We start from the raw sequence: 12,854 nt of genomic DNA on the forward strand, positions 1-12,854 counted from the left end.
TCTGAGACTACATAGTGAATTACAGGTCAGCTTGGGCTAGAATGAGACCCGACTTTGAAAAAACAAAAAAAACAAAACAAAACAAAAAAAGAAATAGACTAGGAAGGAACTGTTCCCAAGCCATTGGCCTGTGAAATTACACATCATCTGTCTAGAAAGGGACTGGTGCCCTCCAAAGCTAGAAGCAGGCAAGAGATCAGGCCATTCAGACAGTCTTTAAAGTCTGTGTATTGATTGCATGGAGAGAGCACCACAAATTGGCACTGTCCATAAGATCTTCTGCAGCAATAGAAATGTGCTGTATCCATTCCACCTAGTCCTGTAGGCACTGGCCATCTATGTGAGTTTTGAGCATTTCAAATGTGGTTAATGTTAAGTGAGAAACTGAAAAGTTACTGAGTTATAGTGAATGGCTACCATATTGAACATTAGCTCTAACTCCTGTTCATCTAACAGCCACCACTCTCATATTAAGACAGAACAGTTGCAGGGGCTGAAGAGATGGTTCAGCAATTAAAGGCAATTGTTTGCAAAGCCTGCCAGCCCTGGTTCAGTTCCTCAGCCACCCATGAAAAGCCAGAAAGGCATTTGTTTACAGCAACAAGAGACGTTGGTGAGCCTCACCCCCCATCCTGCCCCAAGCAAATTAAGTAAAATAAACAATAGAAGAGTTACAAGTTGGGGTCTGTGATCCCCAGCTTCCACTTATGGAGACACCCATAAGAAGAAAATAATGACCCAAAATTAAAATGTTGGGCTGGAGAGATGACTCAGCGGTTAAGGCATTTGCCTGCAAAGCCAAAGGATCTCAGTTTGACTCTCCAGGACCCACGTAAGGCAGATGCACAAGGGGGCGCATGCATCTGGAGTTTGTTTGCAGTGGCTGGAGGCCCTGGCATGCCCATTCTCTCTCTCTTTCTCTCTGCCTCTTTCTCTCTCTCAAATAAATAAATAATAAAAAGCCAGGCATGTGATACACAGCGGCATATGCCTTCAATCCCAGAACTAGGGAGGCAGAGGTAGGAGGACAGCAATAAATTCAAGGCCAGCCTGGGACTACAGAATGAGTTCCATGTCAGCCTGAGCTACAGTGAGACCATGCCCTTAATAAACAGCAATAGAAAGGTCTTAGACCTGGGAGAAAAAAAAAAAAAAGTAACTTAGCAACTATCAGTGGTAAAGTTTTTTTAAAAAAATAATTACTATTGTTATATTCCACAACTAAAAATAAATAGCACATTGGTGGATTTTAGCTATAATTTTAAGGAGTCGGTGACCACATAAACCACAGAAGGCAAGATGAGAACTGAAGCCAGGTGATTATGCAGGCTCAAACTGTGCTAGGAATGACCAGGAAAGGATCAAACTGTAGCAGAAAGGAGAGAAGGAAGGAAGAATCTGTCTGTCTCACTGGGAGCGCCTTGTCATCTAAGATTTATTTTTAGGGTTGTGAGTTTTAAACATTCTTTCTGGGCTATTTTTTATCTTTGAGAATTTCCAAATCTTAAATCTGGAGCTGCATTTCACGCTGTCTAGGCCAAGAAAAGCATCTCAGCATCACATTTTCAAAACCAAAAGGCAAAATGATCAGCCACAAGGTGGTGAGGTTTGGTGTTGCTGGGAAAGAGGTGACAGGACTTCCAGGGCCCTGGCTTCCAGGACTCTGACAGACATGATTGGTTCACAGGTGGACTAACTCACTTTACCATTTGCTTTTAATTGGTGCATTGCTTGCTTAGCATGCATGAAGCCCTGAGTTCATGCATAGACACTGCATGAATGAACTGGGTGTGCTGGGGCATGCCTGTAATCCCGGCAGGAAGATCAGAAGTTCTAGGTCATCCTCAGCTAAGTAGCAAGTTTGAAGCCAGCCTAGCCTACAAGTACTTATACATGCTTGGTTGAACTCATGGATGTGGACTCTATGAAAGCCATCTGACTATCTGCCACTCCCTGCTATTTATGTGGATTCGGGGCCTTGAACTCAATCAAGCAGTCTCTCAGGCCTCCTCACGCTTGCACAGGAAGTGCTCTTAGCCACTGAGTCATCTCTCCATCCCTCTTTCTTTCTTCCTTTCTTTCTCCATCCTTCCTTCTTTATTGCTATTTTGTTTTGGTTTTGATTTGTTTGAGACAAGGTCTAACTTTATAGCCCAGGTAATCTTGAACTTTTGGTGAATCTCCTGTCTTAGCCTCCCAAGTGCCAGGATAACAGGATTGAATCATCAAGGCCAGTTTTTTTCTGACCTCTAGTATTCCTCTAACCTGCAGATTTCTTTAAAAGAAAAAAGTTGGGCTGGAGAGATGGATTAGTGGTTAAGGTACTTGCCTGTGAATCCTAAGGACACAGGTTTGATTCCCTAAACCCACTTAAGCCAGATGCACATGGTGGCCCATGCATCTGTAAGTTCATTTGCAGTGGCTAGAGGCCCTGATGTGCCCATTCTCTCTCAAATAAATAAACAAAAACCCTATATTTATTTATTTATGAGTTCTGGGAATCAAATCTGGGTCCTTAGGCTTTGCAGGCAAGCACCTTAATGGCTAAGCCATGTCTCCAGCTCCCCGCCCACACCTTTGCAGGGGGTTTAGGTAGTATCTTGCTCTAGCCCAAGGTGACCTAGAATTCACTGTGTAGTTTCAGGGTGGCCTCAAACTCACAGCAGTCCTCCTAACCTCTGCCTCCTGAGTGCTTGGATTAAAGATATGTACCACACATCCAGCTCCCTCTCCTTTCTTAATTTTTTTTTTTTTTATTTTGCGACGTAGGGTTTCACGCTAGCCCAGGCTAACCTGGAATTCACTATGTAGACTCAGATTGACCTCTAATAATATTTTATATATTTACTTATTTTCAAGGAGAGAGAAGTAGAGAGAAGAGAGACAGAGAATGGGTACACCAGGGCCTCCAGCCACTGTAAACAAACTCCAGATCTATGCGCCACTTCAAGCATCTGGCTTTATTTGGATCCTGGGGAATCAAACCCTCATCATTGGGCTTTGCAGGCAAGCACCTTAACTGCTGAGCCATCTCTCCAGCTCCTTCTTTTTCTTTTTTAAGCATATTCCCCAATTCAGGACCTCCCGTCCTGGGTTCTACATACACAGGAGCAGCCTCTCTTGGTGCTGTCAGGTTTGTGGCTGAGCAGTCACTGCTCAGAGCCACCATCTTATCTGAAGGTCACCTTCTCATCTGTGCATTCTTTTTCTTTTTTACAGAGTGAACTGGATGTATCCTTTTTCAGTACTCTTTTTTCCATGGTATGTCACAAAGCACAATCTAGTTCGAGTCAGGTAAGTACTTCCAAGCAGGAAAATGATTAGCTGAATCCAGACATCAATCATCCACAACAATGCCAAGCATCCAGACTGCAACCCTCCCCCGGTCACAAGCCCATTTTCTTTAAAATATCTTGTTTATTCTTTTTGTTTGTTTGTGTTTAAGGAAGCCTCTCACTCTAGCACAGGCTAACTTGGAACACACTTTGTAGCCCAGGCTGACCTAAATTCACAGCAGCCTTCCTTCCTTAGCTGAGATTAAAGGCAAGAGCCATCACACTCGGTTTAAGATTCCTTTCTTGTTTCTTTCCCCCTCCCTAAGCAAGGCAGAGAGGTGGTCATAGTTAATAAACACAGATATATATTAATTTCACTTAAGCATATGGAATGGGCTTTTTCAAAATTGCAGTAACAGGGCTGGAGAGATGGCTTAGTGGGTAACTTGTTTGCCTGTGAAGCCTAAGGACCTAGGTTCAACCCCCTAGAGCCCATGTAAGCCAGATGCATGTGTACACATCTGGAGTTCATTTTCAGTGGCTAAGGCCCTGGCATGCCAATTTTCTCCTTCTCTCTCTCTCTCTCTCTTTTTTTTCTCTCACAAAAAATAAAAGAAGAAAGAAAAAAATGCTATAGCACAAACAGAAAGCTTGTGTTTTCAGAGAGACTGGGTTTTCTAGTCTCCAGGTATGAATCTCCAGAAACCCCATGCATAAGCAGGAGATGTCATTCAGAGGGAAAAGCTGGAGGCTTAGATTCCTTTTATAGCACAGAAAACCCCCCTTTCCTTTTGCTTTCTCTCTTGTAAATCGAAAGTGTTCAACTCTCTCTCTCTCTCTGCCTCTTTCTATTTCTGCCTTCTCTCTAATAATTGAAAAAGAAAGGGTTTGATGGGGCTGGAGAGATGGCTCAGCAGTTAGGGCATTTGCTGCCTGCAAAGTCTAACAATGCAGGTTCTATTCCCCAGTACCTACATAGAGCCAGATGCACAAAATGGTACATTCATCTGGAGTTAGTTTGCCACAGCTGGAGGCCCTGTCATGCTTATTTTGTCTGTCTCTTTTTTCCCTCTCTCCTTGCAGATAAATAAACAATTTTATAAATTGATTAAAGGGGAACATGCTGGAGAAATGGCTCAGTAGTTAAAGTAACTTGCTTGCAAAGCCTGATGGCCCAGGTTCAAATCCCCAATACCCACATAAAGCCAGATGTACAAAGTGGCACATACATCTGGAGTTCATTTGCAATGGCTAGAGGCCCTGGCACTTTCATACTCATTCTGGAGATGTAACTTGGTGGTAAGGCAACTGCCTAGCATACGCTAGGCCTTCGATCAATCCTAAATACCACAAAACAAAACAAACGTGCCCAGGGGCCCTGACAACACACATCCTTCATGGCGATCACTACAGGTCAGGAGATTGTGAGTTCTCTGGGAAGCTGCTATTTTTTTTTTCCTTCTACCTAACACTACCTGCCTACCTGCCACTTGAAAGTAATAAAGAAGTCTTTGTGAACACATAAGGCTTGAATCTAAAACAGTTACAAATTTTTATTTATATTTAACATAAGCTTAGCAGATAACAAATATATATGAATTATAACAGTGCAAATACATATCTATTGGTGTTTCTATATGTAAGTGTGATTATATATATAAACTAGATAGATACCAGGGTCAGTATATTTGCATCAAGTAACTCATCCAGAGGAATGTCCACTTGCCTGTTCCTATTGATAGTAATTGTCAGCATGTTCATAAAATTCATTTTAAGATTGTTTTTAGAAGCGTCTTTAACTAGGAAAAGGTGTGCACCCTCTAGTGGTGAGTGACCTAAATCTATGATCCCCTTGACTTAAGAGAGCCAAGCCTAGGCTGATCTATAATTTTGTTTAACATGTAATATTCTATCTTAACTAAGTCGTTTAAAGCAGTTCAAAAATATATTTCAACTTGTATAGGGAAGTAAAAATTTGAGAGCCATCTTAAGGAAGATAGCATGGGCTAGTAGACACTGCTGGAAACAGAAATACTTGCCATCCATTTCTGAACTTGGTCACTGGCCATGTGTCTTGGGCATGGCACATAATGTTTGTAGAAGCGTAAATAAAAAAAATAAATAAATAAAAATAAAAAAGAACAGAAGCATGAGACTACAAGAGCTTGAACACCCTCTCAGCCTGAGTCTGGGACCTTGCCATGACTCCAGGTAACTGAGCTGAGTAACCTTATCCCCAAAGCAGTCTTCCAAGTTCAGGTATTTAGAAAATTAGCACACATCAGATGTAAGAGGGGATTAACTACAGTTGGATTAGTTGTATTGATGCACCATATTCTTCTGGTGCTTGTTGGAAATAGATACAGGCATGCTGGTCTTTGTATCCCTCCGCTGCACAGTGTGGGTCTGTGGACTGAACTTCAGCACTTCAGTGAGTGCACAGACAGGACCTGCTGGAGCACAGTTGGGCAAAGCTTCCTTTGACTTCAACATTTGAAAACAAGCAACTGTCACAAGTGCAAGCTGGCGCTGGTTCTCCCAACACTCCGAGCTTGTGGAAGCATAGGGAAGCCTTCCTGGTTAGGCCACACAGTGCAGATCAGATGAGGGCTTGGTCTGGATACAGCAATAGGAGAAGAGAGGAAAGTCAAAACCTTAGCAAATTCCCAAGAAGCCTCTTGCCAGCAGCCTCTCTTTCCCAAGCTTTTCTGCCTTTGAAGGATGGGGAAGTTTTCAAGCCTGCAGCACTGGACTGAAAAACGAAGTGTGCTGTGTGCACCTCCCCCTGGTTTGGGCTTGTTCTACTTCTAAGACTTACATTACAGAGCAAGGCAGATGGGATTTAAAAAAGAAATGACCTAAGCATAAGAAACCAGGACAGAAATTCTGGCTGTTGGAACCCTTCCCTTCCAGTAAGTGGAACCCTGTGGTGCAGAGGTGTCAGGTGGGGCAGACTGTCCCTGGAGACCAAGCCCATCAGTGACCTAAATTGCTCCCAAGTGTGAGTAGGCTCAATGCACTTCACGTCTCCCCATTTCTGTAGAAAAAGTTTACCCCATCATAGCTTGGTATACGTTAGTTCAAGGTCAGCCTGGGCTACGATAGGGAAACCTTGTATCAAAAAAAAAAAAAAAAAAAGCTAGCTAGCTTAACATTCTTTTTTTTTTCTAATTTTTTGTTCACTTTTATTTATTTGAGAGTGAGAGACAGAGAGAGAAAGAGGCAGATAGAGAGAGAGAATGGGCGCGCCAGGGCCTCCAGCCACTGCAAACAAACTCCGGATACGTGCAACCGCTTGTGCATCTAGCTAACATGGGTCCTGGGGAATCGAGCCTTGAATCAGGGTCCTTAGGCTTCACAGGCAAGCGCTTAACCGCTAAGCCATCTCTCCAGCCCTTGACATCCTTGAACATGTTTTTATTTCATCAACCTTTAAAGCCCCAAAGCAACTGATTCTAGAAGTCCAAAACTGCTGTGGTTTTGTAAACACAGTCTGTTTAACTGTAACCACAGAGGGAGGAGGTGTAAGGAACGGTGTCAGTGCTGTGTGTGGCCTATGGCTCCGCAGACATCTAGCAGTGTTCTCTGGAGGGATGCCAACTCACAGGCCCCATTGGTGGGCAACTGGCACTGGGGAGATTCTTGGGCATGCCCTGATTAGGACTCAGGATCCTCCCCTAGCTTCTTCATTAAACTCCTAATATCCCACATGCCCTTCGAGGTTCAGAAACTGGAATAGAGCTTCTCTCCAAAGGAGGTGATTTCAGCTTGATTTGGTGAGAAATTGCAAAAGTAATGTTCAACAAGGGAGATTAGAACTGTTCTGTAGCCAGAAGAATAAAATAGTCCATGAAAGCCACCCCGCCACAGGGTCAGCTTCTTATTGGACTGAAACCTCATGCATGTCTCAAAAGAAAAACAATTGATGATGATAAAGGGATTACTGTTGAAGTATGCCAAATGCATACGACAACCTCAAGAACAGCTTGATATTACTAGAAAGAAGACCAGCCAGCTCTCCCTGTGCTGATGGAAGAGAATGATAGTTTTCAGGTTCAACCTCTTTTTTTTTTTTTTGGTTTTTCAAGGTAGGGTTTCGTTCTAGTCCAGGCTGATCTGGAATTCACCAGATAGTTTCAAGGTGGCCTCCACAGCCATCTTCCTACTTCTGCCTCCCTGCTGGGATTAAAGGTATGCACCACCACGCCTGGCTCAATTTTTTTGTTTGTTTTTGTTTTTTGAGGAAACCTCAATTTTTTAGATGCAGAGGCTGAGACCTGAGAGTTCAATGACATACTGTAAGCAATCCAGCAACCTTGGGGCAAAGCTAGTACATTCTTTGGTTCCAGGGCCCTTGACTTAAGAGTTACACATTTGGGGCTAGAGATTGAGCTCAGTTGTACAGTGCTGGCCTAGGCATTTTTAAAACCCTGTGTTTAATTACAGCATAACTGAGGATGGTAGCAAATCCCTGTTACCCAGCACTCAGGAGTCTGATGCACAAGTATCATGAGCTAGAGAGGCCAGCTTAGGCTACAGAATGAGACTGTCTTCAAAAACATAAACAAAGAGAGCTGGTATATAAACAAAGATAATAAATAAATGAATTAATGAATGAATGAGAGAAACACACAATTAAAAGAAAGGCCAGGCTTGAATTCCAGGTCAGCCTTGGCTAGAGTGAGACCCTACTTTGAAGAAAACAAAAATAATTAAATGAGAAACCCAGGGACCTGAGACCAAAGTCTAGAGTTATCCATTTTAATTTCTAGGCTGGACTCTGCCCTGGAATTTTTTTTTTGAAGTTTCCATTTGATTCGTTGTTATTAATTAATATATATATATTTTTCAAGGTAGGGTTTCAGTCTAGCCCAGGCTGACCTGGAATTCACTAGTCTCAGGGTGGCCTCGAACTCACAGCAATCCTCTTACCTCTGCCTCCTGAGTGCTGGGATTAAAGACATGTGTCACCACGCCCAGCTAAAAATATTTTCTTTTTCTTTTTTTTGTTTGTTTTTCAAGGTAGGGTTTCACTCTAGCCCAGGCTGACCTTGAATTCATTATGTAATCTCAGGGTGGCCTCGAACTCACAGCGATCCTCCTACCTCTGCCTCCCGAGTGCTGGGATTAAAGGTGTGCACCACCACGCCCGGCTAAAAATATTTTCTTGATAGAGGTTCAGGGGAGAGGGAGAGAGAGATGGGGCCACTGCAAATGAACTCCAGATGCATGTGCCATTTTGTGGGTTCTTTCAGTAGTTTCTTTTTGCTTCCTTCTATCTCAAATGTCAGGGCTGAAGTGTTTGTCCATGTTTGTCATTGGCCTTGGCATATATTTTTTTGGTTCCTGCTCACCTGGCATATGGCCTAAATGCCATGAGTGTTGGCTCCACCAGTGTGTGCCAGCTGCTCATAAACCAAATCAAGCTGTGAACAACAAACAGCTGGATTCTTATTTTAACGAGTCATGATTCCAGGGGGAAATGACCTTGCAAACCTTTGCCTCACATTAGATTTGGTCTGTGGTTTCCCCATCCTGTGCCAGAGCCACTTCATTGTGGTATGAGCCAGACGCATCGAGAGCCATGCAGTCACATGCCCACAGTGCAGAATGAGCTCACTGCCTCACCAAGGAACTCACGTTTCCGGGATGTTGGGAAAGAGCTTGCTGAAGGACCTTGTCCTGGCAATGTGGGGGTGTCAGGAGTTGGTATGATTCAGCAAGAAATTCTAATCTGAACTTCAAAACAATTGAGCTATTGCTCAAGAGGACAATCTGAATTGTAGTTTACCAAAGTCAGTGCAGTTTGATCCATAGACAGAAAAATTAGATTTCATTCTACTTCAAAGAAAATCGTCATAAAGTTGTCACTGGCGTTTAAAGCTGCCATTACCCTAGTGAAAATAGGGGTTCCATAAGCCTTTCATGCGGCCATCTGTGCTATCTGCCCATCTTGTTTTTTTTTGTATTTAACATTTTGTAATATATTTTACTTATTAGACAGACGGAGAATGGGCACTCCAGAGCCTCTGGCCACTATAAATGAACTTCAGAAGCATGAGCCACCTTGTGCTTTACATGGGTGGTGGGTCATCAAACTTAGGTTTTTAGGCTTTGTAAGCAAGCACTTTAACTGCTAGGCCACTTTAGACTTTGCAGGCAAGCACTTTAACCACTAAGCCATCTCTCCAGCCCTATTTTTATTTTTTTCTCAATTTTTATTAACATTTTTCATGATTATAAAAAATATCCCATGGTAATACCCTCCCCCCCCCACTTTCCCCTTTGAAATTCCATTCTCCATCATATCCCCTCCCCATCTCAATCAGTCTCTCTTTTATTTTGATGTCATGATCTTTTCTTCCTTTTATGATGGTCTTGGTAGTGTCAGGCACTATGAGGTCATGGATATCCAGGCCATTTTATGTCAGAAGGGAGCACGTTGTAAGCAGTCCTGCCCTATCTTTGGCTCTTACATTCTTTCTACCACCTCTTCCTCATTAGACCCTGAGCCTTGGAAGTTGTGATCAAGATGTTACTCAGTACTCCAGTCACTTCTTTCCAGCACTACGATACCTTCTGAGTCATCCCAAGGTCACTGCCATCTGAAAAGAGAAGATTCTCTACCCAAAGTGAGAGTAGCATTATTATAAGGGTATAAATATTAAGAGAAGTGGGCTGGAGAGATGGCTTAGCAGTTAAGCGCTTGACTGTGAAGCCTAAGGACCCCGGTTCGAGGCTCGGTTCCCCAGGTCCCACGTTAGCCAGATGCACAAGGGGGCGCACGCGTCTGGAGTTCGTTTGCAGAGGCTGGAAGCCTTGGCGTGCCTATTCTCTCTCTCTCCCTCTATCTGTCTTTCTCTCTGTGTCTGTCGCTCCCAAATAAATAAATTAAAAATTAAAAAAAAAAAAATTAAGAGAAGTGCTTACTGGGCAGTTTGATAAGCATAGTATCCAGACATCAGCAGATGTTACAGCCCTAGCGCTCATGACTACCCCTGTTTTAAGTTTTCAGTATCAGGGATGTATTCCCCCCCATGGAGCGGGCCTCCAGTCCAATTGGAGGGCAGTTGGATTCCACCATGATAGACGTGACACTGTTGCACCCGTTGGCTCATTTGGCCTGGCTGGCCAATTATAAGGCTTGCAGTGTCCACTGTTGAGTATCTTCCCTGGTGGTATCTCTTTCTCCCATTGAACTACATGTAGAATGGCTTCTTCCAGCTTTCTGTCAGCTGATCTACATAGAGGAGGTTATCAACTCAGATCCAGCAGGATTCCTCAGTGGCCTTGCAGCCCAAGTATGTGGAGTCTTCAGCAATAGGGTCTATTCCTGGTGGGAAACCAAGGGCCTCAGCAATGGCCTATAATGTTTTGGGGGCATCAGGGACCTCTTTGGCCAACAACTCACTGGGAGTATCCCATCCCTGTTCAGCCCTATTTTTAAATAAATATCATTATATGTAATATATAAATATCATATATATATACATATATATATAATATTTTATTTATTTGAGAAAGAGGCAGAGAGATGGAAAGAGAGAATGGATGCACCGGGAATGGAATCTAGGTCCTTTGGCTTTGCAGGCAAGTACTTTAACCATTAAGCTATCTCTCCAGCCCTTATTTAATATTTTTAAAATTATATTTATTTATATATTTACTCATTTATTTATTTGACAGAGAAAAAAAGGGAGAATGAGAGGGAGAGAATGGGTGCCTCAGGGCTCCAGCCACTGCAAACTCTAGACACATGCACCTCTTGTGCATCTGGCTTATGTGGGTCCTGGGGAATTGAACCTGGGTCCTTTGGCTTTGCGTACAAATGCCTTAACTGCTAAGCCACCTCTCTAGCCCTTATTTAATATTTTTGAGAGTGTCTCAAGTAGTCAAAGATAACCTTGAATTCCTGGTCTTCCTGCCTCTACCTCCCGAATGCTGGATTGCAGGCATGCTCCAGCAGGGCCTCAGGCATGTTAGACAGGCACTCTACCACTTGAGCTATGTCCCCAGCCCCCCTAGCTCCTCAACTATGCCTTTCTACTTAGGTGGCTGCCATCCCACTTGTCAGCTTGTAAGTTCCGGCTTCTGGTTTTGGTGAACAGGTCAGAGGCCTAACATTCACTGCAGTCCCAGTTTGGCCCAGAGACAAAGCAGTCATCTATATAATTGGAAGAATTATTAATAGGGATATCAGAACAAAGCCTTGTTTTTTCTGGGTCACTTAAGGACAGTTCCCATCGGCTCCTGAAAATTTATGCTGCAGGACTACTTGCTCAGAGCTTAATGAGATGTTAGCAGTCTAACAGAAGCTTAAAAATTACCCACAGGTTGTCCCATTCTGTGGAGACATACTTGGCTGACAAAATACAGTCGACTTTTTGAGCATCAGGAATTGTAGGGGAAAAAAAAAAATCAGGTAATAATAGTCTGCTTTATAAGATTCATTTACTAGGAATTTGTTCCCTTGTGTACTTAAGCACCCATTTGTTGAAAGAGGTTTGTCTACATGAAACAAATGTTGGTTGTTATTCAATCATTTAAAAATGGAATTCAACTGGGCATGGTGGTGCACACCTTTAATCCCAGCACTCAGGAGGCAGAGGTAGGAGGACCACTGTGAGTTCAAGGCCACCCTGAGACTTCATAGAGAATTCCAGGTCAGCCTGAGCTAGAGTGAGACCCTACCTTGAAAAAACAAAAAAACAAATAAAAACAATGGAATTCAAAATGTTAAGCTGCTATCATCTCATCCCAATTCCCCTTCTAGGTATATTAGGTGTATTAGGGATTCCCAAAATAATCTGGCTCTTTCTCCTATTGCGTCTGTTACTGCCTTCTTCCTCTGTATGCTAAATTAGCTTCCCACTAGGCTAAAGTGGCTCCACAATTTGAAGATACCTTCTGAAACTATGCAGTTGTGAGAGAAATTCAGAATTCTCACCTGGGGATTTAGTCAGCATACCCTGCCTTCTTCTTTATCCCTTTCTCCTCAGAACTCTTTTTATTTCAGTCTGGCAGAGAAGATACAATGCAAGGAATGCACACTGTAGGCTGATGTTTGGGGGCAGAGGAGAGGACATTGGCTTGGTAGCCTTGAGTTCCCGAGTTCCTCTTGGGAAGCTTGGAGCGTAGCTGGGTACTTAAGCCCAGCTCTTAATTTTTTTTTTTTGAAGTAGGGTCTCACTCTAGCTCAGGCTGACCTGGAATTCACTATGTAGTCTCTTAGGGTGGCCTCGAACTCACGGAGATACTCCTAACTCTGGTTTCGAGTGCTGAGGTTAAAAGCGTGTGCCACCATGCCCAGCAAAGCTTTTTTCTTTTCTTGTCCAAAGGCTCTGAGATGTTTGCTCCTGAATAAAATGACGATAACATGTAATATATATGTATTAGAACAATAATTTGTTGAATGCTCATTAGTTAAAACTCTGTTGGGTGCTTTACATATATTATTTGAACAAATTATTGTTTTGTTTCATTTTGACTTTTTCAAGGTAGGGTCTCATTCTCAGCCCAGGCTGACCTGGAATTCACTATGTAGGGTGTATTAGGGTGGCCTCAAACTCAAAGCAATCC

At 43.0% G+C, this 12,854-nt stretch overlaps 1 protein-coding gene across 3 annotated transcripts in view; it reads left to right on the plus strand.

The window, feature by feature from the left end:
* Positions 1-12,854, plus strand: part of Ap4s1 (adaptor related protein complex 4 subunit sigma 1) — a 67,409-nt gene that overhangs the window by 53,153 nt on the left and 1,402 nt on the right. For all 3 annotated transcript variants that reach the window (XM_045154191.1, XM_045154189.1, XM_045154190.1), the window contains one exon: positions 3,220-3,231. In XM_045154191.1, the coding sequence (XP_045010126.1) occupies positions 3,220-3,231 (12 nt within the window). The remainder of the gene's footprint in view (positions 1-3,219; positions 3,232-12,854) is intronic.

The sequence above is a fragment of the Jaculus jaculus genome, chromosome 7 (assembly GCF_020740685.1).
Source record: "Jaculus jaculus isolate mJacJac1 chromosome 7, mJacJac1.mat.Y.cur, whole genome shotgun sequence".
In the NCBI taxonomy this organism is placed as follows: Eukaryota; Metazoa; Chordata; class Mammalia; order Rodentia; family Dipodidae; genus Jaculus; species Jaculus jaculus.